This window comes from Amia ocellicauda, chromosome 1 (assembly GCF_036373705.1).
Source record: "Amia ocellicauda isolate fAmiCal2 chromosome 1, fAmiCal2.hap1, whole genome shotgun sequence".
In the NCBI taxonomy this organism is placed as follows: Eukaryota; Metazoa; Chordata; class Actinopteri; order Amiiformes; family Amiidae; genus Amia; species Amia ocellicauda.
In genome coordinates, this window is record NC_089850.1 from 12,151,801 (window position 1) to 12,178,346 (window position 26,546).

The 26,546-nt window shown below is 39.4% G+C and overlaps 2 protein-coding genes across 2 annotated transcripts; one reads left to right on the top strand and one right to left on the bottom strand.

The window, feature by feature from the left end:
• Positions 1–399: 399 nt before the first annotated feature.
• qpct (glutaminyl-peptide cyclotransferase) lies at positions 400–12,050 on the bottom strand. The gene is made up of 7 exons (XM_066719648.1): positions 11,893–12,050; positions 5,303–5,449; positions 4,782–5,063; positions 2,970–3,137; positions 2,369–2,468; positions 1,756–1,872; positions 400–954 (listed from the first exon to the last, which is right to left on the bottom strand). The coding sequence occupies exons 1-7, from the start codon at positions 12,007–12,009 to the stop codon at positions 809–811; spliced, it is 1,077 nt and encodes a 358-aa protein (XP_066575745.1). The 5' UTR covers positions 12,010–12,050; the 3' UTR covers positions 400–808.
• Positions 12,051–13,615: 1,565 nt separating this feature from the next.
• mocs3 (molybdenum cofactor synthesis 3) lies at positions 13,616–26,161 on the top strand. The gene is made up of 13 exons (XM_066719683.1): positions 13,616–13,826; positions 14,265–14,406; positions 14,749–14,841; positions 15,388–15,508; positions 16,421–16,495; positions 17,012–17,129; positions 17,721–17,829; positions 18,444–18,506; positions 20,111–20,274; positions 22,517–22,564; positions 23,423–23,519; positions 24,135–24,242; positions 25,719–26,161. The coding sequence occupies exons 1-13, from the start codon at positions 13,734–13,736 to the stop codon at positions 25,874–25,876; spliced, it is 1,389 nt and encodes a 462-aa protein (XP_066575780.1). The 5' UTR covers positions 13,616–13,733; the 3' UTR covers positions 25,877–26,161.
• The last annotated feature ends 385 nt before the right edge of the window (positions 26,162–26,546 follow it).

Sequence of the window (26,546 nt, forward strand, 5' to 3'; positions counted from 1 at the left end):
GAGGCACAGTATTTGTTCAGGTAATTGAATCTATGTGGTTGCTGCAAGCTCAATTTTCTGCATTGCCAAAAACAAAAAAAACATTTGATCTGTGATGTGAAGCGTGCAGCTTTTGGAGAATATATTGGTGGGACAACGTTACTTCTGTCTTACTGGCTGCCAGTGTCTGTAGCTGTGGATAAATCCCTACAGCAGAAGACTCTTCAGGGAAACCCAGTCATGTGACTTTTTGGCAGCCTGTTACATTCTTCTACCTTGAATGTGAAAGTATGTGAGGTAGAGATCTGTTGTCAGTATACAGTGTTACTCCTGTCCACACTGAGGACTGTTATTGTTTTAAGTCAGCAGTCTAGTCACCATAATTAAGAAATTCAAAAAGTGAATGAGACAAACAAAGGATTGTGAGAGAGACCTCTCATTTCACATTTTATTATGATTCATATTACTTCTTGCCACAGTGACCAACTACAGTGAAAGATCTGAAATGTAACGTGTGAAAGAGCACTTTTGAGGAGGACGGGGTTAGAAAACGTCATTCTCCATTTGTCGTACTCCAGTCTTCTTCTGTCATTGTGTAAGCACAACGTCACGACTGGAGAACTGTACCCTTCACAACGAGGTTCAAAGACGAGTTAAAGAAACCACTGCAAAACCAAATACAGTACAATATCCCTTATAATAGAAGAATGGGTTGAAGATTGTTAGGATAGTCTTGAAACAAAACCACCACCGCTGTGAGCAAATCCAGTACAAATGTTTTTAAAAGCTAAATTATGGCTGGCAGTGAAGACTTGGCCCTGTTGAGCCTTTATGGCTTGAGGTACTCCAGCACAAAGACCTGAAGGATCTTGTTGAGGTTTTCAATGGAGGACCTGTCCAGGTTCTCTTCGTTATCTTCAAAGGTGTGCCAGACCTCGGGAAAGGGAGTGGGGATGAGGTGAAGAACACGCACCCCTGCACAGGAAGGAACAGAGCAAAGACGCACCGTGAGACCAAATCACACGATCAAAACAGTCATGCAGTTTCACTTTTTGTTAACAATGGTTTTAATATTAATATTGCGAGGCAGTGACTGTAGTAGGGAACAGTCTTCAGGTTGTCAGTAACTCATGGGTTGATAGCTCCAAGTCAAATGGTCTGTACAGTCAGGCCGGCATGGACCAAGGAACAAAATACTATAGTAAGTCTTTAGTTTCTGCAAGACCACTATGCCAAGACACTGTAGTCCATTCTTCCACAGTAAATACTATTTTTAGTGTTTTTGTCCAATACAATTTGTTATCCTCTACTTTGTGAGAAAAGTACTGAATTTAGAACTAATGTTAATACTTCAGTAAACTTCATTACCTGTACAGAGAGAACTAGAATAAAACGGTTGACCATAGTTTTGAAAACATGGAGGATTCTACTGATCTCCATTCTGTCGAATTCTGAGTTGTTAATACAGTGTTTACTAAATACTCCCTTTATATTTAGTTATTTCTCATGTATGTAACGCAGGTGCAGAGTCATAAACATTACACAATCTTTTCATCCACAGTCACCAAAACAAACCTGAGCAATAATACCGGTGATTTCCTTCGGCCCCTATTTGAAATTCTCCAACTGACAGAGATCGTTAACACAAACAAATGGTCATCAACGTATTTTTGAACATGAGTGTGAGGAGACGAGATGAGTCTGGTTCTAAATCCGGGCCGTGTGTGGGGGTTGTGAAACTGAACATTTGGAACTGAAGGGCGGGAATGTTTTTACCTTTGTTTAGAAACGGTTTGTGGTCATCTTCTATGGGCCCCACAGGCAGGTTTGGCCAGAAGTACTCAACCGCAGTGGGATGGTCCTTCAGCTGGCCCATCCCGTGAAGCCGGCGCTCTGTTAGTACACAAGACAACCACACGGCCGTTAAGGACCCATCATCTACTCCAGGATTCTTCCCAGGAAACTTAGAAGACTAAAAGCAATCAGACAGCCACAAAAACAAACAAACAAACAAATGTCTAGCCTTTCGCACAGATCTCCCCTAACACACCATACATGAAAGGTCACTCATTGTGCTGGTGTACCTCACTTAATGTAGTCCAATGTTACTCCTAGAACTGCACTCGTGATGTGTTGTTCATGTCTATGCATCATGGTAGAACTATCTCTAATCGCTTGACTTATTGACTTTATTGCCTTTGATAAAGTCAGTCAAATGAATAAATAAAGAACAATGAATCTCAAAGGAAGTTCCTGGTGCTACTAAAACAAAAACTACAGGAGCCTCCTGGTTAATGAGCTTGTGCCTTAAGGTACTTTGACCAACCTGAGGCCTACGCAAGAGTGCCACAGGTGCCGTGTTACCCCTCATCCAGACAGCGGACCTTACCAATGTTCTGCAGTCTTGTCAGCCACCTGACAGTGTTGGAAAACTGGCTGCCAAAACGTGGACTGGGAGCCCCAATCAAATCCAGTAGTACAAAGAGGTCCTGATGGAAAAAACAAACTGTGGTGAACTTCTTTTGTGATTCCCCAGCAACTCCTGCTCTCCTGGACTTAGGGACAGTAGGTGGGTTTGTAACATCAAATAAGGCAAGCAATTTAAGATAGAAGTGTACGTTTTTAAGCTAACATAGCATTTTCTATGCACCCTACACATAAATGTATACGTTTACATGACAAGAACATCATGACATTTGTGCAAAACTCCAATCATATATTCTGCTTCTGACATCTGCATAGCATGATAAAGTGAAATAATAATTGCAGGTTTCAAATCATTACTCACAATCGCATTTCTTCGCACGGCTAAAAATATCTCAGAGGCTATTTTGAGTGTGTAGTTCTACATTTTTCTTCTGTGGATACAAGATCTAATTTTTGCACCTAGGCATTAACAGATGGGCGTGGCAGTTTCTACTGCAGCATTGTATTGGGACATAGGTTATTGGTTATTAGGACCAGTAAGGGAGTTAACAGGGTTGGCGTACAATGCCATGCAGCTGGTTGGTGTCTCTGGCACCGGGCGGGTGTGGAGTGCTCTCCATCCTCTGGGCCAGGTGTCTGGAGCCGTACAGGGAGTCTGTGGACGTCCAGTGGTACAGGGCCTCCTCGCCATCGAAGAAGATTAGCTGGACTGACAGGTCAGGGTTGGTAGTCTATTGTCAAAACACAACATCGTTAACAGACACATTCATCAAGAGCACACCAGCAATACACCCCTATTTACAGTACCCACAATGTACATTTTCAACAGCTTCGCTCTGTTGTAATTTAGACCTAAATCATATGCAGGTAAATGGCGTTTCAGAAAAACAGACAAAAAATACTTAATTTTCTCTTTGTGTAGAAATAAATGGGTTATACAAGGTAGAACATGGCAAAGCTTTACTTTAGTGAAAAATGTTTTGATTGGACAATGGAAAGATTTTTAGTGCACCACTTCCACATTCAAGAAAGTGCTGCCACCTACTGGTTTAAAAATGCTAAATTATGACATCTGTAATTCCTTAAAAAAATGCTTATGATATTAGATTATTACTAATATTATTATTAACTGTAGTAGTAATAGTAATAACTGTAAAAAAACAACAACCTCAATAATAATCACCCATACCATATTCTGGCAGGGGATTTGTGGACAACTTAGGCTTCCTCTATAGATGTGCAAGACACTACATTCCTGATTTTCTCCACGGCTAAACTGACGACAAACAGTTTTTTCTAGATGGAACTCATTCTTCTTTAAGCAGCCACACATTTTGTAGCCTTGAATTTGTGTCAAAGCCTTCCTTCTGTCCTGCCCCCCATCCATGTCAGACACCTGTTCTGACCCCATTGGCCGCCCTCTGCAGTACCTGATTTTGGTTCGCTTGGGAAGGAATTATATAAGTCCATGTTGGTTTTGTAGTAAAATAAAACCGCCAGAGAAGCTGTGGTCTAGTGTATTTCAGTGACATATGAGCTCTCTGCTCAGTTTCTGGATGGAAGGAACGAGGTCTGTATTGTGAATAAAATCCGAGGTTGGAAATCAGATAACGGCAGACAGAGGCTGTACTCAGGGCACACAGATGTCCATTTTTCTGGCTTTCATTACAAACACATGTGAGAGAAACCAAAAAATAAAAGTGGAAAACGGCCCTTTTTACTCATCCAATCCCATCATCCCCTTTTGTCACTTATCTATACATTGTCTGAAAAATTACAGGCAGAGTTGGAATAAGTGAACATGTTTACCGACAGCGGCCCGTGTCCCTGACTCCAGGATCAGACAAACATATTGACTGTCCAGATCACTATCACTGCTCCTGTTGTTGCTCAATAACATTCAGAATGATGGGGGTGCAGGGGTGGGGGGGGGTAATTGGACAGTGGATTAGCAAGGGTATGAAATCAATTGCCTCAGGAAAAACAGCTTAGGTCTTCAAACAGTTATCGATAGTGCTTTAACAGCAGGCTGCACTGGACTTCAGACAGGGGTTTCACAGGAAGACGGCAAGACTGAATGTTAGATCAACCTTACAAACACATTAGACGCCTCTGTTCGTAGCAGTAAAACTCTACCCTATTTAAAGAGAGACTATAGTTAACATATACAACACTTCACTGACCTACTGAGACTTTGACTACTTTCTAAATTAGTTATTTTTTTCTACCCTCAGTCCTTGGCTTTCGGTGTGCTTTGCCAAGACACTGACCAAACAGCAATCTGTTACGTCTGTCCTGAACTTGAGAAACAAACAGTTGCTTTCTTAACAGCATGAGGATTTGGGAAGCAGGGGGTTGCACAGCACGGCCCCAACCTTTAGCGTGTTCAGCTCCCCGTCCAGGGCCCTGGCCAACTCCAGCAGCATGGCGCAGGGCACGGCCGAGTCTGTCGCCCCCACGAACTCACGGCCGTGCCACTGCGGGGGGAAGTACTTGGAGTCGTAGTGGCAGGCCAGCACAAGGCGGCGCTTGGCTGAGGGGTTGAGGGTGGCGATGATGTTGGCGAAAGTCAGGGCTCCGTAGGGCGTGTAGGCCTGGAACTCATCCTCCTCCATGTCCCAGCCTGCCTTGAGGGCCCTCAGCCTCTTCAGGATGTGCTGGAGAAGATGAGGATTCAAACGAGTCACAAGACAGGAATAAATCATGAATCATTCAGGAAATAAATAAATTGTGATGTAATTCCTCTTTTACAATTGTTCTTACAAAACACTGCATGTAGGAGGTACCTCAAAGGTAAAACAGTTCACCCCTGATCCAAACCACTACTGTTTAGTATTCTACTCCCAGTCACTCATGTTTCCGAGGGTGGTCTGTCTGCTGGTCGAGGAGGACTAACCTGGCGCACAGACAGGCTGCCGGCTGAACTGGGGAATCTCTGGACCAGCATGGGCTTCAGATCGTTCTGCCACATCTGTTCAATATCCGTGTTGGACAAGACACTGGTTATATCACTTGGGCTCAAGGTGCTGGCTTTGTGGTACAGCTGCGGAGACGAGGAGAAAGACGTTAAAATTGCCTTCAGATGGTTACTGGATGCCCGAGGTGTTTTGTGCACCGACTAGAAATCCTCCTCCTGCTTCAAAACAGCTAAGAGGGAAAGCAGTTACATTTCTGACAAACACAAATGCTAATTTATCAATATATGCAGTCTCCTCCAGAGCCTGAGAGAAAGGATTAGACAACAGTGATGTGAAGAATCTGAATTTATTGCAATTTTCTTCTCTCTTCTCATTATGTATTACATAACAAGCACATTCAGCTTTCAGCTTCTCTGATTCTAGCCTCCTTATGATCCAGCAGTTATAGTTAAAAAAGAGTTCTGCCACCCACAAAGCACGGTGCTAGTTCTCTTTCAGCACAAAGATCTTGAAAATAAAGGAAGAGTTCTGTCAACAAAACTAATAATGGCTAATTTTGCAGATACTGAGTGATTTAGAGAGACATAATGATTATTTTTGGGTGGAGCAGTAGGACTACTTAGACTAGTACCACTTTGTTCCATGAATTCGCATCATGACTAGTGTTCCTGTTGAAATGTTGTTGTTTTTCCTGGAGGCAATAGCAGTTGCCACCGAAGTAACGGCTTTCTTCAAAATAGCTCTCTGTGCGTCAGGCTGCTTTATTTTTAAATCAATATATTACACCGTGCTCCAGTCTTTCCAGTTTAATCATTAAGCTGGGCCTTCTTAATTCTTTGCATTAATTAGTTATTAATTATTTGTGTAATGCTCATATTTGCAAACAGGGTCAGATTAATACTTTATCTAGGAAAACAAAAAAACAGTTAAGCAATGTGGTGGCTAAGGCAGTGGCTCAGTTCGAAAGAGGGAACAGCTAACTTGTTTCCTCCCTGTGAACTTGGTTTCTGACTCCACCCATGACTCCCTTTTCACCACATCATCACAACAAACCTGACCAGATTTTTAATGGCAGTGGATAGAAAGCTTCAAAACACAACTTTTCAAATTAAGAACAGACTTGGAAAAATAGGATACAGAAGTGTTATTGATTAATGGAGATGCATGAATTGACATTAAGTAACTAATTACTTTATGTATATCTATCTGTCTGTCTCAAATAGATGTTTTAAACTGTGGATTATTCAGAAGCAACTTTCTACTACTATTGAATCAGTATGTGACTACAGACAGTAATAACACAGATCCACATTATATATATGCAAGTGGTTTTATGACAGCATTTTTTGTCATAGAAAGTGTCATGGAAAAAAATACATTGTATATTCGTTATGTAAATATTTTTTTAACTTTAGTACCAGCATCACCACGAATTTAGAAGACTAAATACTAAACATTTACTAAATGCAACAGAATTTTTTTTGCAGTATAAGCAGAACAATTAATGTCACACAATAAAATATTGTATGTGTCATCATGTAGCCAAAAGCAGCTGATTAATGAGATATTTATACAACCACAACCACAATGGAATGCTTTATATCTTGTGGTTGTTTAAGACTGTATTTGCATAGTCTAGGGCTAGACACATCCTTACCTTACCGTTTAATTTAAATTAAATGTTATCATTGGCTGCCCGAAGCTCTGATTTTACCAACCAGCAACTATTTCTCAGATTAATCACCTTTTATCACCTTTATCTGATATTGTTAAACACAGTTCAACAACTGTTGTAGTCATAATACATATAATGCCACAAGGTTTGCTTCCACACATTATTTTATTCTAGCCAAAACTAGAGTGAAGTGAATTGTTATCACCGTGCCTTTTCAAACTACATCCGGAAATTAGTACCGGTTAGAAAAAAAGACAGATTTAAGTTGGCTTAAAAAGTAAACTGCCGAGTTGATTTACCAAACAAATGTTTTTTGAAATAAACACATCTATCCGAGCTAGAAAGACTGGTTAGAAGAGTATAAAGAATTATGTTTCTCCACTTCTCTCTACAGCAGTACTGCAAACCCTTTTATTTCAATTGAGCGAGCTCTGTTATTTCTAATCCGGTCATATGCTTAAAAGTGGTTAGTAATAAATCACTGTAATCCCTACTAATATGTCTCAGTAGTACCCAGAAATTAAGTCTATCTGTAGGTATTTGACAATGTGTTTATACTGTGTATGATGTTGGTGAACAGATCCCTAGTCATGCAAACATATTATTCCTTATTTTTCCACCTAGTCATCCAGCAGCCTTGAGTATTGTCTATTACGTGATACCCTTGACACTTGTGCCGTGGATATAAAACAATGGTGTGCAACATGTGGTCAGGAGTATATTTCATTACTGCACAGACATGCGGTCAGCGTGTTGCACACAGGACTGTGTCATGTCAAGTGCAGTCACTGGCACAGTCTGTACTACCACTGTGACACAGATACTGTCTAAGAATTACTTTTCTTTAACCTATGTCAAAAACAGCCTACTGCCAAAAAAAGGGAACACTGACGTTTTAGCCCTTTGACTTTAGCAAATATTTCACCTTTCTCTGAGGATTTTTTTTTTTTTATTGGACATTATTTCATATTATTTTGCAGCACACTAAGGAAATCATTTTAAAAAGCTGACATTTTACCGACTACTAACATCTAGGCGTTGTGCTTGTGTTCCCAGTGCAGACATAACTATGGTGTCCTTGAACGAGAACTTTCTGTCAATAAAGCCACTCAGCCCTGCATCTTCTAGCAGTTTTCTGGATTGTTAACCTGTGAAGCCCCATTTAAGCACCATTATACCGAATAATAACCAGGGGCTTCAGCAGACTGGCAGGTGAGATATTATTCCCTTTATATTTTTTACTTTCAAATATTATCAAATACAACTTTTATATTTCAAATTACTCATATTTACCATCTGTCCTGAATTAATGTTTATAATTATACTGGGCACACAATATGGTCTTCTATTACTAAAAGAGCCTCATATGCAAATGCCTGCATATTTTACTAATGTTAAATCCTAATGTGTTTACTAATGTTAAAGCCTAAAAAAAAAAAAGAATTCATATTTTACATTAAAACACACTATGCTCAAAACATTAAATTAAAAAAACCTTGATAAATTATGATAAGCTATGATTTTTGAACAACAACCTTAAATAAAAGGATCATAACATTATATTCATGAAAATGGGAAAACATTATCTAAGGTGATAGGTCATACCTGGACCAAGAAAACTATGGAAAAGCGACTTTAGTCCTTCTTGCTGTACTGAGAAAATATAATATATGAAGCTCAGATTCATATATTTAAAAAAACAACTGAGTTAAGATCATTGTCAGAACTGTAGTGCACAAGAGGTTAAATATAGCTGTCCACCTTTTCTAGCTTCTAGCAGTATATAAACAAAGCCATTTGTGTTTGGTTTCAAAGGTTGTGTATGTCCAGATTGCTGTCGGAAGTCCTGGACAGTGTTTGGTGTCACTGTTGTTGAAACTCTGATGGGCAGTTTCTTTAAACAAAATTCAGATTTTCCTTTGGTGCATATCATTATTAATCATTATTACTTTTTTCAGTAAGTATTTAAATTAAGTGTACAAAGTTAATATGTATATAGTTTAAAGTGTTAAAAAACAAGTCTCTCAGTCTACATCACACATACCCTCTCACTGCAGTCCTATATCAATATTTAACTGTTCACTTTATGTTGACTGCTGCATACTGCTGTACAGATCTTTATGGATTGCACATATCCAGCTCCCCTGGGAGTCTGATTCAGACACAAGGCCATAGGTGAAGCAGATTGCCTACATATTTTCCAAAGCCTGCAGCATGCTGTCTAGGACTCACCAGCCAGAATACAGAAACTGTGGCTGAATCTAACAGCACTTAGCAGCTGATGTTTTGCTGAACAGAAAAATAATATAGCAAATGCTAATATGATAACAACAACAACAACAATAATAATAATAATATTATCCACCCTGCTTTTCTTGGATAAATGTACCAAACCATCAATAAATAATAATGGTTAAGTCTTCAGACAACATGTTTTTTTCATTAATACAATTAGACTGAAGCGAATGCAAAACACATTGGACTATCGCGTTCTGCAGTGGAGAGCCAAAACTCTTGCAACTTTGTTTTCATTGTGTGGCTCCTCAGTGTTGCTCTGGTTCCAGTCCTCTGGGAGCAGTTGGGCTTTCATTTGAATCCACCTATGGCCAAGTCTTGAGGAACGTTCATCACTGCTAGATTTCCTTATTTCTTTCTCCCCTTTCTGAAAACATGACAATAGTTAACTGCATAACTGCAGTGGTCAGACACTCGTTTAAAAATCTCTGTCCACTCCACCAAGCCTTTCAGTGTTCTAGTGCTTTCTTATGTCAATATGGACTCCATGAGGAAACCAAACACGAGAGAATAAAACGATTTTCTTCCCCTCCGACTGAGGAATACTGGGAAGAGCAAAAGTTAAGGAAGCCTAATCTAATGACGTCAAACATTAAGAGATGCCGGGATGCAGGAAATCAAAGAGCAGAGGGGTTAAAGTGTGACACTATAAATATCCTGATCTGTATTAGCAAGATCAATGCTGTAGGCAGTGTGTTGCCATAGCAACAAGACACAGAAAAAGAGATGCTTGAAAATCAGAGGATCTACTGCAGTACTGAAGAAAACTATGCAAGACAGAAACATAGGAAATACAGATGAAGCAGACAACCTTTTTAAACAGAGATAATCCAATACAAGCATCTAGAAAGATTAGCGAATTTATTATTCAAAAAAATGATTGATTAAAAAAAAAAAAAAATCAATAGCACCCTGACTGCACAAATTACGGTTCATTTTTGAATGGAATGCATTCAATTCTATTGTGCCTCGGTACTGTTTTGCAGGATTCGTGACATAAGGAAGCCGCACAGCTGTGTGATAACTGCATCTCACAGCTCTGTTTACGCACTTCAGCTCTGCAATGAAAACCGCAAGCCATCGAGTCGAAATTATGTGGTGGGTCCAACATGCTTATGAGGATTCTCATACCCCCAAACTATGCATCATCTGATCATAGGCATGGCTCACCATCAAGGACCAGAAGGGTGTGTTAATAACATTCTTCTGGTCTTGCCAATGAGGTTAGCAACTGTTCCGCATTTATTTATTGTCCTTCTTGTATGCCAAACAATGCTGTATTCATCCTGTTTTACATCACTATATATTTTCTGTTTCGATCACTGACACTCTCTATAGATTTCCCAGAAAGATCTCTTCACAATCTCCACAAGAAAAACTGCAAAAGCAGTAGCCTGTAAAAGGTGTCACGTGCCCTTAATGCCCTTAAGTGTTGCAAGTACACTCCAAATTCACAGCTACACTACTTCAATAAATGGACAAGGTTGTATTTCAGCTTTATATTTATATTGTAAAAGCTGTGCATCATATTTGGTGATTGTAGTTTCTTATGTTGCTATCAACACTTTCTCTGAAATAAAAACTTTTCAAATGTTTGTCTTGCATGTTAAGTGCTTTATTAACAATAATAAGCTACCAACTATGAATGGCAAACGTTTAAAACCTTCTCCCTGCTCGTAGCAACTGGAATTTGTGTGAAATGATATACTGCACTACGGTAAACAACATTTAAACATTCATAACCCTGGGACTTGTAAGATATGTTCCATGTCATTACCATTATCCATTCCCATGATGTAGATGGTACACAAAGGTGGTTCACACTTTGTTAAGTTTAGGAAAGCTAAATTTAATAACTAGGTATTTTTGCAAGTCATAAAGGTTCACATTTGGTGACTTCATGTGGTGTAGACTGTCCTGGAATATGTTTCAATTCAAATTGGTTCTTTAATTGATATTTACTTTCCTTTTGAAGTGGGTATACGTGTCTATTGTGGTTTACACCACCTGTACTGTCTCTCCCCAAAGGCGCTTCAGTTTCCAATGAATATATTCAATGAAAAGAGAGTCAACGTGTCAAGTCGAGCAAGACAGACCTAGACTTTATTGGGAAAAATAAATTGGACGCTGTGGATGCATTTCTAGGGAAGAACTAGACTATACTAGACAAAGGACTAAATAATACAACCAAATGCCACTCAGGTCGTACATTCAAATTAGAAGATCAATGTCACATTCAGAAATAAAATCACATTTGTGATCTAAATCAGCTACATTTCGCAGATTGTTTCAATGCTTGCCTTAAAAGCTCTGTGTATTGATCAATGCAATACCGCAATATATGTCAATGTTTAATACAATGCAGTTCTTGAGTTTTACCGGATTTACATATTTACAATGAGATTAAAAGTTGATTGGAATCAATAACATGCGATTAGCGTACGGTTAAGGTCCTAAACTGTAAAAAAAAAAAGAAGTATAATAATATCACATACATCACAGCCAATGCTGAAACAGACCGGCTACAGTTTAAAACTCTGTCCACCATAAACGAGTCTTTCATGAAGAGACTATAATAAGGAGAGAGACGACGGGTACCTTTTCTTCTTCCCATGACACTTTGCCAGGCTGTCCAGTCGTTTGGCCGACGAGTGTTAAATAAAAGCCCAGTCCAAGCACGACATGCAAGCCCGTGGTCCTGCGGCGCCCAGCCATCTCCTCAGCGCGCCCGGCCGGCTGCCCCGGCTCCCCCGGCTGCCCCGCAGCGCGTCATCAGCGGCGCCACCTGGTGGGACTCACGGCTACTATTCACAATAACAGAGGCAAGTACGCGTTACATTTGCATTGAGAAAGCATACAAAAATACATACATACAGAATATTTGTAAATGTTCGAGGCATATATTGAAGCCGTCAAAAGGGCTACAAATACGTTTGGAAGTATTTCTGAAGCTATTTCTATTGAAAAATAATCCCTTTTCATCAATAAACTTGTTTTTATCTATTATCTTTTCCTATATAACGTATTTCTTTTTATAGGCTACAGGCCGTGCTATTTGTTACAGATATGTAATTAATTTGTTTTGTTCCTGGGTAGTTAGTGTTATTTCCTAGTTGCTTATGCCTCAAAAGTATAGAAAATGGCTATTACTCCCCACAAACTTTGCTTTTGTGACCAGGACAGCGATATTTTGAAATGTACTTCTTTCCAATGAGAAAACGGGCGAATTTGTGTCTTTTCGTTCACATGAAGTCAGGAAAAAACAACATATGAATCCAAATTAACATGTATTTATACTAAAGTAATACAGAAATGACTACACAAGATTTCGAAGTGAGTCGTTTTTCGAGATTTATGATTATACTGTAAATATATACGAAATACTGATTATACTCACTTCTAAATCTAAACGACCCTTGACCCTTACCCCCCAAAAATAATAATAATGATAATAATACAAATAAACTAAGTAGCCTAGTATATTTATGACAACTGCTTATAATTTTGTATCAATATGTTAATCCCTTAATAAAATGTTGATATGTATTTACTGCATTATATTTCCCCTTTTAAATTAAAATGTGCAATTTGTGGCTTGTAATTGTGGTTTGTGTAAGTGTAATTGTGATTTGACAATGACCCACTAATTTAGGTTGCTCACCACTGATTTAGGGTGACCTACAGGCTCCCCCAAAACCTGGACACTCTGTAATATGGAGGGTGATCAGTGCCAAAATTAAGATGAACGTGATTATGATTATGAAGATGATTATGAGCTCTGGATAGGACAATAAGCGCACTGGCTACCGCCCACCAGCTCTGATTGACAGAAATACAAGAGACGCTATGAAATGTAGCCGCGCACTGAGAAATGGGAATAGAAACAACACTGAGGGATAGGTGTGGACAGATATCTTGCATATAAGTCCAGATATTTACGTTTGGCAGCAAAATCAGGTGTTGTCATAGTAAATGATTGCAGCTTTTGAATCACTTTTTAATTAATCTAAATAAAAGAAGTCCAGAAAACCTCGTGGTTATAACTGCATTTTACTGTTGGTTTTACCCCTCATGAGCTGGGTTATTATCACCCAATGTGGCGGACTGAACGGTCACCCAGCTGCAGTGCATAGTCGACGGTCGCGGTCTTCAGCGCAGATTTCCGCAGATCTGCGCTGCTTGGCCAATGGGATTGGTGGAAATCTGCAGATCTGCGCAAATCTGCGCGACTTGAAAGCGTCCGAGTCACGTTGCAGGAAGCCCCGCCCCTTCCCGTCACATGACTGCGCCCGTGCGCCACGTGGTCAAACACACGTGCAGCGGCGCTAGTTGCAGGAAGCGGAGCTGCGGCACGAGCTGCAACGCTCAGTTTTGCAAAAACCACTGTCGCCTTTGTCAAACTTATTTCATTTTTGAGTTCAGTAGTATATACAGCAGGTATGGAGCAGGATTTAATAAGCCTGAAGGAACAGCTGGCGAAGAAAGAAAAAGAGATTGCCAGTTTAAAGGAGAATCTTGCACGTTTGCAAACGGTAGTTGTCACTTATTCCAGTCGTCTGCATTGTGATTAAACCGCTTTCACTGTATACGATCTGTGTTTCTAATGTATTTTACTTATATTTACTGCAATTGAAGTTCATTCATAGTCTAGATTTCAATATAGTCTTTCGTTAGCTGCGGTTGTGCAGGTCCCAATTGACAAGGCATCATACATGAATCATGAATTTCTAAACTCATACACATAATCTACAGGTTTAAGTGTTGTTCCCAGTACAGTAAAATATTAAAAACAAACACATACTAATTTACACTTCACTACCATTTTGTGTTCAGAGCCATGAACAGTCATATTCTGTACATGTACCGACTATTACAGACTCCTGCAACTAAAATAATAACAACAATGAAAAACTACATTTACATAGGTTTCCATTTTCATGAGTGTTAACATTTCCTCTCTGCTTTATTAGGATTCAGGGAATAACAATGTATTAATTGATACACAAGAAAAGGCTGCAGAGTTGCCCCCCCTGAAAGAAAAGCCATCATTGTCCAACAAAGACATCATGAGATACAGCCGGCAGCTCCTTCTCCCAGAGCTGGGGGTTCAAGGTATATGAAACAACCATGCTTTCCTTCTTTGTTAACTATAAGATTTATTATTGTATTATTTTATTAGGCTGACACCTTTGACAAAAGCATCTCACATTCAGAAAGAAATAGTACAAATAATCCTGCTAAGGGTATTCAGAATTAAGATGCAACCAAGAGTTGGAACAAAACATATTTTTGACATAACCATACAGGTTCACAAATGAGTCATCCACCCAGAATTGTAGTACTGCTAACTACTAGTACAAATTATTATTTATATTATTATGTTCTTAAGGAATGTTTAATATTATTTCCAGCCTTTTCCTTTTGAGATCTAAACACTTATCCCTCTGGTTGCAGGTCAGCTAAACCTGGCCAAGACTTCAGTCCTGATTGTGGGATGCGGAGGCCTGGGTTGTCCGTTGGCACAGTACCTAGTAGCAGCTGGCATTGGTATGTATCGATGTTGGCGAACATAAGATCGATGTTAAACTTGGATTATTATTATTTTTTTAATTGATGAATATGTGCATCATCATGCTCAATCTTGATAAATGAAAAATCGAATGCTATAAAACACAAAACAGACAAATTATGCCATAAATTGGTTGATAATTGATTGTTAATGTTATTTTAAGACTAGTGTAGAGTTAGGATTAAGTTTGGTGTTTGGATTTACGCTAGATTTAAGCTTAAACAATTGGACTCCAGGCTAAATACTGGGTTTAAAGATTAGGGTTGAGGGTGCTTTAGGGTTAAGGCTGGTGTTTTAGTGCTTCAGCAAGTAAGCAATCAAGCGATGGTATCTGAAAATAATCATACGAACAATGTGTGATTCTGGATGAGTGCAGGATACAATTCAGTAGCTGATCCCTTCAATTCTGCAGCACTTGTTCGTAATATTGGTTCTCGAAGCTTTAGTGCCATATCTTGAATTGCCTGTGAAGTGCTAGCAGGCCCATTAACAGTGGCGTGTCTGTCGGGGGTTTGTGCCTGCAGGCCGCCTGGGGCTCCTGGACTATGACGTGGTGGAGCTGAGTAATCTGCACAGACAGGTGCTGCACGGAGAGGACCGAGAGGGGCAGCCCAAGGCCCTGTCTGCTGCACAGTCGCTAAGGAGGTACCCCTGACTAATAACACACCAGGACACCTTAGAAACATTCACACAGCCTACATACACTGCCTATCTACATCGTGTTTAGGACCTTTGTGTGTATTTTTAGTATGAAAGTAATTAAACCTTAATATATTTTAGAGAAATAGTTGATGTAAAATGCTTGCAGGTTCTGTTCTCCTGTTAGCATGCATAGTAAGACCACCAGAGGGAGCCATTTAGGTAATTCTTTGTAAAACCTAATGTTTTTCATTCATATGTATTAGTTAGTCGGAGATAGATCTACATAAATGAAGAAATACAGCAGCCTCTTAGTTGTGTAGTCCTAGGAGAATTCACGTTCTGACCAACTGTTCATAACTGTTTATCACAGTTTCTTATTTCTAAAGCTAACTGCCTATTTTTGTTTTTTGCACTGCAGTTATTACAATAAATATAGAGAAAAAGCTCAAGGAGGGTATAGGTGGAGTTCTAATGTTTTCAGTTTGTAATTATGCATATGAGTGGAAAATATTAAAATGTTACTTATCTGTTAAATGTATTCTAAAATAATAAACAGGTCCTTGATATATCAGCTACGATAATCTGACAGAGCTAGTAAGACCAAGAGAATCTCATTTATCATTTAAACTAAGTTTTGATGGGTGAAAAGCCATAAAACTTGTGTGTTAATGGCACTGTGACAGTGTTATTCAGGTTCCCTGGACTGCCCTAATGCCATCATCCATTTGATTACATGTAAATGTTTCATAATTATATTTCCTGTGACTGTATTTTATGTGTTAGATTGAGTTTAGCAACAATTCATTTTGGAGAAATAGAGGTTTGATACATGCCATTTTAATGTGGGAGAGTTATATTCAGCGAAATGTAAACTCTGAACTAACTGTTGTTCTAATTAACTCATCGTTCCTCCAGGCTGAACTCTGCTGTAGACTGTGTGCCCTATCACATGCAGCTAACTCCTGAGATCGCCTTGCAGCTCATTGGCCAGTATCCTTAGTGTCTGGTTTGAAAATAAATCCAACAGTGGAACTGCTGAGACAATGGAAACTTCCTGTTCTTTTTTGTTTTCTGCTTTTTAACAAAATTAACATGTCCACTGGTAGTTGACACAGAAGCTTCTACTTGCTACTTGTCCTGTTAAAAAACATGGTTAAATTATCGGACTCTGCTCATCAATAAAAATAACATAGAATATGAAGTGTATAATATTTTTAATATACTTAAGAATTAAAGTACTAGATTCCTTTTTTTACTTGTGTTAGAATTTGTTTGATACATCTTGAATTAAAATGAGTAACACAGATAACACAGATAAAAAAAACATGATCCAGAAATCAAGGCATATTTGCAGCCCTGAAAAAACATAATTTAACCTTTTATTTTTTTTGTTTTTATAATATCAGAATATGTGTTAATGATTCTGTGATGTGTGTTAGTTGGGACTATGGCCGATCCTGAAAAGTTAAAATCTGCTGTGCATGTCCTTAATGCCACATTGCTCATGTATGACATCATAGCCGACTGTTCAGACAACGCACCCACGCGCTACCTGGTTAACGATGCCTGCGTTCTTTCTGGGAAACCTTTAGTTTCTGCCAGCGCTCTGCGAATGGAGGGGCAGGTAGGAATCCTAACACTAATAAGAACATAAGAAAGTTTACGATCAAGAGGAGGCCATTCGCCCCATCGTGCTTGTTTAGTGTCCATTAATAACTAAGTGATCCAAGGATCCAATCCAGTCTGTTTTTGAATGTTCCCAAATTGTCGCTTCAACCACATCGCTGGGGAGTTTGTTCAGATTGTGACGCCTCTCTGTGTGATGGAGCTCCTCATCTCACCCCTGTGTCTCCCTCTTGGCCTTAACTACTAAATCTGCATGCGTTCATATGATTACAGAGGATGAGATTAGTTTGACGTCTCATCTTCATTTAAAGGGTGAATTTTTGTGTTTATTAACCATCAACAGGAAAGTTATAATTGTCGCAGATGGTAAGCATTTTATTATTGCTTATTTATTACCAATATCGACTAACAAACTTTTTTCTATTACAAGTTTTTTTATTGGTTTCTACTAACAAGTAACACTTTGGGATACTGAACATTGACTACTGTAGATTAGGGGCAGGTAACCTATGGATGTAATACAATGGTTTATAGTGTATGACCTTTATTTGTCTGAAGAGTGCCTTAAACTTGAAAATCCTGTCTTCAGCTCACAGTGTATAACTACGCTGGGGGCCCGTGCTACAGATGTCTGTACCCGGTGCCCCCACCCCCAGAGACGGTGACTAACTGCTCCGATGGCGGGGTTCTGGGAGTGGGTGAGTGTCCTTACTGTAACGCCCAACAGTAGTGGGCACGAAAACATGTTCAATCTCTGTTTCACTTAGGTGGTGCTCTATGTTTCACTATCAGTTATCTATGACTAAATATTACTAGCATTTCACGGTCATGGGTTCAAAGGGGGCGGAGTGGGGGGGAAGGAAGGAGCAAATAATTCATTACACAGAAATATCTGTTTTGTGATCTGTAGCCATGGCAATGATAGGATTAAAGTGCACCCTGTCATCCTTGAATGATAAATGTATACAGACTTTTAAGAAACACTTAATTCTCATCAACAAATTAGGTGTTTTGGTACGATCAGTACATTTTTCATTTGGAGCCAACAAAGCCATGAGGGACCTGAATTCCAAGCTGAACTTATGAATAACTGATGTGTTCCTAGTCTTTGGAAATTGATTAAATTAACTGAATCAGGTTGGAGACCATTGATGTAATGTAAGAGAAAATGCAAAATAAAGTGAGCAAACTGCAGATAAAGCCTAACTTGAACCTTTTCTATTGTAAGAAAAGGATGCAAAACTGGTCAGTCTACTAAAAATGGAGGCTCATTCTACAAAAACTCATTTATTCTGTTTAATGTATTATGCAGTGCCTGGAATCATGGGATGCTTTCAAGCCTTAGAAGTTCTGAAGATTGCTTCTGGAAAACAACGTATCCTTCTCAGTCGATGTGTTTTTTTTATATTTCTTTCATCTATGGTTCGTGCCACGCACATAGTGTGGCAGCCTGGCAGAGTCTGCTGAGGTGTGAATGTATAGAAATGCAGACGGCTGCAACCCCAGTCATAATTGACAACAATGCTGTGCACTGCTGATGCCCGGTGTAGAAAAAGGGAGAATATTGAGATTCTGACATTTGTGAGATCATAGACTTGAGCCTGGTTAGTGCTTTTTCCAGTGTAGGAATGTAGAGTCTTAGGGACAGGTTTCTGTGCTTTAAAAAGGTCATTATTATCTTAACCTCAGCGTTGCCAATAGTGCAGACACTGCAGTGTTGGAGCATTTTTGAAGGTCACTCTGGATCCCACATCCCCTTTTTGAACGTCCCTGCTACAATTAGTGGTGGCATAGTTTCAGGGTCAGAGTAACAGACGAGTGCTGGATTGGCATTTGGAAAAAATGCAGATTGAAAAGCCTTTTTTTTTCTTCTGGTTAGCGTTGAGATAGACCTAGCTATCCCTCTATATTTCTGTTGAAAATGGAGAAACTGAAAAATATTGTAAGCGGTTGGGGTCAGAGTTGGGCAGTTTGTTCAGTTGGAACAAACGTTGTAAAAAGTGAAAACAAATAACTCACACCAGTGAAATTATATTTCTCCGTTTAATCATCCATCATAAAAATTAGCAATGTGTAGTAAACTTTAAATAGCGTTTCTGTAATTAGATGACTTTGATTCTGGTTTGCTCGGTTTCCATGCTGGAATGAACGTGTTCATGCTTTCTTCTTGTAATGCTTTACCTTTAACTCCTATTCGTATGAATTTCATCCTCAGTTCTCAGTTAAAATTTAGAAGTCTGCTAATATGATGGCAAATTCATTAAAACGTCTGCCCAGATATGGATTGTTCTTCGCATAAATTCCTATTACGATTATTGGGAAATGAAAGTGATTTAAACAGTGGAATTCATATAAATGGGAGCTGTGGCCTCTCCCATCTTTTTGGGGTTTTGTGTCTACATAATAAGATTACACCTTACAGCAAGTGGGTCTTAAAAAGGACCTACATCTTCGATTGTTTTTATTTGAATGTGTAATGACCTCTGGATTGTGTGTGCTGGATAAGACCAAATGTATGACTCACAATAATGATAAATGCCCTTTTTTTCTGTTGTATTTTTCACGCCTGCACTTTCCAAACCCCAACACGTGTCTCTCAGTGTTGCCGCATCTCTGATTGAAGCTTGCAAGTTGGATGATAGTAGAGAAGACTTGTCAAATTTAGGAGAGGAAAGGCATGAATTAAGTGATTCGTTGGTTTGTGAGGGAGAGAAAGAGGATGTTTCTGTGGCTGGGTGAACCACAGATTTCACACACCCTAGGTTGAATGCCACAGCCATTGGGACAATATGAGCAAGGCAAGTGGAAAAAAACAAGAAACAAACAAAAAAAGAGCTCAGTTTGTTGTCCTGTTCTATTTCATTTAATGCATTTGCTCTTTGATATCATTCAAGTGCACCACAGAAGTGCGGTGGCTGTTAATGGCTCATGTATCGCCGTGAACTCTCCACCATTTTCTTTAACACGTTTGTCTACCAGCCTCCTACCGCCAGCAGCTTCTGATGTTTGATGCCCAGGAGGCTCGGTTCCGCACTATAAAGCTCAGGCCGAAGCAGGCCGGCTGTGCGGTCTGTGGCGAGGCCCCCACAATCACAGCGCTGCAAGACTATGAGGGTTTCTGCGGGTCTGCAGCTACAGACAAGGTCAGTGCAGGGGGGTTTGTGGGGCAGACACACCCACCAATCAGTTGACGTCAGCTTCCTGCCTTTGAATCTGATACTGTGCACAGTGGCTCTGTGTTTTTCTTTTGTTTATTTTATTTTTTTCTCCCTTCACTCCATTTTCTCTGGACAGCCACCGACCTTGAAGGTTTTGATCAAATCCTCAGTGTTTATAGCTAGACATTATCAGATACATATCATAAATCATTTGGTTAATTCATTAAGACTTTCAGGGAAATAATAACACTGTCTGGCTTTCCAGGACCAGAAGGAATACGACTGCTCTAGAGTGGGTTTTATGTCTTTGTTTTACACTGCTGTGTTTTGAAGTAGTGATATCATGTTTTGTTTATTTTGGTGTTCTTCTGTGATTTATTTCCTAATATGGCTGGATGTTGTAAAATCAGGACCTCGTTTCACAGATTCTTTGTGCTGATGAACGGCCGAGTTGCTATGAGTCGCTGTTTGACGCACTATGGCATAGTTCAGTTTTCTTGAACGCAGTCATTTTCAAAATGCCTAAGTGTAAGAGCCGGGCATAGACTGCAGAGGTGTGCAAAAAATGTGGCATGGCTTCATGGCCTAAAGCATGGAAATTCAGTCAGTTTGCCTCTCTGAGTCATGTTCACCCCTGCTTGGGATAGGGTGCAGATTTGTACTTACCTTCTTGGGGAGGTAAAAGTTTTGATTTGGTCTAGGCCTTAGTCATCTACATTTCAGTGGCTTGACAGCATTTGATGATTAGAAGATTCTGGCTTGCGGGTAGGAATTATAGACACAATTTTGCCTTCAAACGTAAACTTTTCACTAGGCTATGAATTTAAATAAAAAAATGGAAAACAAAGTCAAAACATTTAGTCAAAGTAAATACAAGCAATAAAGAAGCTGGTGAATACACAGTAGTATTCCTGTGAACTATCTGATGTCAAAGGACTGTTTTGGAAGGAGTGGATTGCCTTCGGTGAGATGTTTTCGTTGAGGTAGGAGACACGGGTGAGAGGAGGGTAAACTCTTCTGTTAACCTTGTGATTCCAATGAAAGAGAATCAATCTGGTGTGAAGATGAAGGGGCACGATTAACGATGTATGTGGACGAGGAATTCTTTAGGTCTTGTTTTGTCCGATCAATGCAGCAGATGCTTGTGTTCTCATCTCCCTCGCTTGTACTTGAAAGCTCTCAAAATGGTTAAGAAATTATACTTAAACACGCATCGTGATACCTGCTGTAGTCATTTGCTTTATTGCTTCGGCCAAAATGTTTTTGTTGAGACGTTATGAGAGAGAGAGAAGTTCTGTGCATGTCCAAGTAAATGTCACGTTTCACTGTGAAGTCTCCAGCCTCCAGCCAACCCAAGGGAACCCTTTATAACACATTTGCGTGCAATCCATATTCTAAATAAACTTGCAGGTAGCCAATAAGCCACAAGAAACATTTTAAATTATCCCTCCAACATATATACAAGTGGCCACTAAACCCTGGAAACATGAAAAAATGTTGTACAGTATTGACACATTTGTTTACTTGTACAAGTGATTTACAAACTGCTCGGAGCGTGAGTGTTTTTAATGATCCCATTGGCTGTTGTCATGGATCTATTCTGATGTGTTTCAGTGTGAAAAGTTGAATAACAAAATAAATCAAAAAGTGCAATTGGTTAGTGTGGTATCCTGACACTAATTGCACAATAGTGAAGCGGCAACAAATCCAGGGAACATGGGATCAGCTACAGCTGCACAAACCGAGCAATTTGTAAAGAGTGTGACTAGCCATTGAATAAAAATGGAAATGTGAAAGCTGCTCTGTGGCTGAGAGACCGTAGTTAAGAAGTGCCACCGCTTACACAGCCGTGACAAACTGGGACTCTTCATGGAGAAACAAACACATTTTGTGGAACGCCCTCCGAAGCGGAGTGGTAAATTCCTCTTTCAGAATGGCTGAAGAGGAGTTTTGTCAGAACCTCTCCTCTAATGCCTGTAAAACAGTTCTTTCTTTGTTGTGACAAAACTCCCAATAATTGGGCAATGTCTTAAGTTGAATCTGCCCCAGTGGAGGTCTGAAAACGCCTCGACAAGCAGAGTATTCATCTGTGCCCGGATAGGTACATGAAAGAGAATGTCACTGAAGCTACAGTTAATAAATGATCTGACAGAATCAATAGCCTTTTTTAAAGAATTGTATATTTATTCACATAATATTGCTTCTTTTCTGGTTTTGGATTTTCCAGTGTAGAAGGTTGTGCCTGCTTCCCGAAGAACAAAGAATATCTGTACAGGTAAGATTCAATTCAACTTGTTTTTGTCACAAGATCATCCAACTCTTTTTCTTCATTCATGTCAACTAGAGTCTATAGGGAATTTACAGATGTAGGCTTGATATCTGTGTTATGAGCTGTCATAGAAAGTGTTTTTAGTGCTAGTTTTGGTACGTCTCTGTCGTACAGTTACAGGGCTACGACTAATCTAAGGCTAGAACGTGGAGAATAGCAATTTGAGTGGAAAGGAGGTGTATTTTTGTTCCACAGCACTTATTATGCGTCCTGTTTGGAGTTATTATCAGTAGTTTTTAAGAGACAGAGAGCGCGCTCGCCTACACTGTGAAAGTGAGTCTCTCCCCCACTTAGTTTTGCTCCCTTCAAAAACAACAACAACAACAACACAGCCTACACAAAAGCACAGAGGGACAAACACGAGGCTTACAGATAGATCTCTGATGCTGCTCCATTCAGTCACTGTAGTTTAGCTGTATGTGCTGCACTTTCTCACGCACAATCATGCTCATAACCATGATATAATTAAGGTCTAATTACACCGTTCAAGTATTTGAGTGCGCCTGCAGCCTTTGAATAAAGTTCCAGATGAGCCCAGACTGTGGCAGTGTTACTTTGCCCATCTGTGAGGCCTCCAGCGTGTCCATCTACATCAAACTGCAACGTACTGTGTTTGTGCCTGCTCTGTTATGTGCCTGGTGTTTGCCTGAGATGCATATTGTAATACTTTCTGAAGTATTTTGTTTACACAGACTTCCAGACTTCATGCACAATTAGCAGGGCACATGACTATACAGGGCATTAAAACTGACACTAACTGTATGTACCTATGTGCCCTGATAATAATTGTGATTTGATCTACAGGAGTATAAAGCAATCCTGGACAAGGAGGCTCCACACATACTCCTGGATGTACGGCCACCAGTAGAAGTTGACATTTGCCACCTGCCTTTCTCACTCAGTATCCTCCTCTTGTGACTGATAACTGTCTGCCACATTTATACCCTCTTCAGTAAAACAAGCACCTTCTAGACTTTTAATGTGGTTTTCTTGCACAAACATAGCATAGCTCTTGGAAACAAATAGTTTTGTTGTGAAAACTGACATAAGTGGTTAATAGTGTTCCTGTGTTTACTTCCAAGATCTGAGAATTATTCCCTCAGAGCTTAGCATGGGAGGAAAATAGATGACAGAGTTTGGTGGATTCCCATCTTGATATTTACACACACAGTTGCTCTTTTAAAACGCACAATGCTGCACAAAGCTAATAAAGGGATGTTATCGATGAAGCCAAATTAAAATAAATTGCTCTTCAGGTAGAAGGCATATTTTAATTTTGTTGATTTGAAGATTAGAATCCATAGGAAAGAGGGCCAAAGTAGTCCAAATTAAAATGGCCACAAATCTTGTTTTTAAGTTGTAGAAACCATCTGGGTACAAGGTTGCGATTTGTGGGTAGGTCAATGTTTGGATATAGTTAGTATTAATAGTTCTATTAATTGCTATGTTCATAGTTACCAATGTTCATTAGTGCTCATATGAAGCTGATATTTTTATTACTATATAATGCTGCCAGATATACCTCTTGCTAGTCTAGAGGACAGGAAAGCTCAACATCTACAGCAGCTGAAGGAGAAAATAAAAGAGAGGAAGCAACAGACTGATCAAGCAACTGATCTTCCAGGTAGGCATGCTGTGGTGTATAATTAAGCATTAATGTGTTTTAATTTTCAGTTCAGATTCGTGATTTTCCTGTAAAGAAGTTGTCTGACAAAAGGACTTCACTGCAGGGGAAAGAAACGAGCATTATTCCAGGGGAGAGAAAACTAAACATTCTCTTTAGCAGTTGGTAGCAGACAGATAATCCCCAGATAGGCGGTCATTCAATTTTTGTGATTTGTTTTCGTGCACACAATAGCTGCTCTTTTCACAAACCACTGCCTCCCCTTGTTCGGCAGACAGAATCGAGTGCGGCGACATATTGAGACCACAAAAGAAGAGTAACCTGAGTTTCTTCACGCTAATTAAGCCTTTGTAGCGGTACAGGGCTACATGACCACGCTTTTTAGGCATCCAATGAGTGTGTGGAGGGCTACCGTTGCTAGGCGATATTTCCAATACAAAAATATCTTAGTCACCACCAACAGCTGGCCTGCTCTTGAATAATCAAGTTTCTATTTTTTAATACTTTGAGGGAATATATATATATACATGCCATGTGTGTATAGGTAGGGTGATTTTTCAATTGACTATTTTAAGACTTCAAGTATAAACATCAGCTTGTGGACTAGAATTAACCTTTCATATGTAATGGTTGCCTTTAGACCGGCTATTTCAAATTACCGGGGCATTAATAATCATTAGGGGATAATGTGTTTTCATTGTTTACAAGACCGCAGCCGTAACAGGCTGGTAAAGACAGACTTCTGGTGTTAGGGCACCTTTTGTTTTTGTTTTTTTGTTAGGTTGCGTAACTATGGACAACTGAGACTTTAGTGTTAGGCAGCATTTCTATAATCCGAATAGTAAGATCACATTTTTTATTTAATGAGAAGTTTCTATGTTGAAGCTGGTTACGAGGCCCTGCTTTAGTCTGACTGCTCGAGCTAATTACATCGAGGCATTGCATTAAAATTAAATTCACGAACCTTACAGTTAGTAGGTTGTATGAGTTGGAGCTCTGATACAAAAAATAATCTACCATTGCTCTAATGAAATTGTGCGAATGCTGTATTCTAAAAGTGCTCAAAGAAGCTCAAATATCAGCGATTACATTAGTTGGCAGAAAACAAGGGTGCGGAAACAAAACCAGATGCCAAAGTTTCCATTCAATCAAATTGGTCTTATTTGAGAGAAATTCATGTTTTTCCACAGCCATGGTTACTCTGTCCTGAGGTTTGTAATCAGATATACATTATATTAAAGAAGAGCTTTATTTTTTTATAAATCAAATTGAGGTACAGCAAATTGATTTGTTTGTCGCATAGTGTAGGTGTGCTTCGTTATCGACATATAGAAACTATCGGGTTAGTCAGAAGTGTTCGCCAAGCGTCTTTCACATCTTCAGATCGGCGCGTATCATGGAATGAACTGTACTTTGCAGGAACATTTCTTGTTTAATGTTATCATGACTGATTCTCTTTTTCGCTCCTGTTTTTAGTGTATGTCATCTGTAAGCTGGGCAACGACTCTCAGAAGGCAGTCCAGATATTACAGAAAATGTCTGGTGCAGAGCTGGAGTCTGTGATTGTAAAGGATATCCGAGGAGGACTGATGGCCTGGGCTCATAAGATTGACCAATCTTTCCCACAATATTAACGTGTATAGTAACGTTTTTTCAAAATGCATCTAGTCCTTTTTATTCTGTGGTTATGACCATTTTACTAATGTTTAACTGTGTTCTTTGCGGTTTCCTGTTGAGTTGACTAGTCATTTCTGCTAGAAGAGTTTTTCAGTGTAAGTATAGACCATTAGTCGAACCTTTAAACATCCTGCTATCTCACAGGGGTATTAGACCGTGGCTTCTGTCAATATTGACACATGCCCTGTGTCTAATGTTCATTTAATAAAGCACTTGCATATTGACTGGGCACATGTAACTAGGCCTATTCACAACTGGTGGTCTGTTTTATATACCCTAGCCCATTCTTCCCCCACTTTTGCAATATTTAAGCATCTTTCTAAATTCCTGTCCTGTCGCTGAATGGTTGAACTCCCTTTGTTATTGGCATGTGATATTTATTTTCCCATTATTGAAAGGCATCAAATATCCGTGTTACTAAGAGAACAGAGAGGCCAAAGCGTATTAAGAGAATCAGCTTCAAACACCTGATGTTGCAGTTTATCCACCTGTCTGCTTGTCTACTCTGTGGCCTAACGAATGTCTGACCTGACTATCTAGAACATTGCATTATTGTTCTTGTACACTTAAGATGTCTGCTTTCCCACAAAGAATGCCTTGTAGTCTTCCATTATAAAAACAGCACAG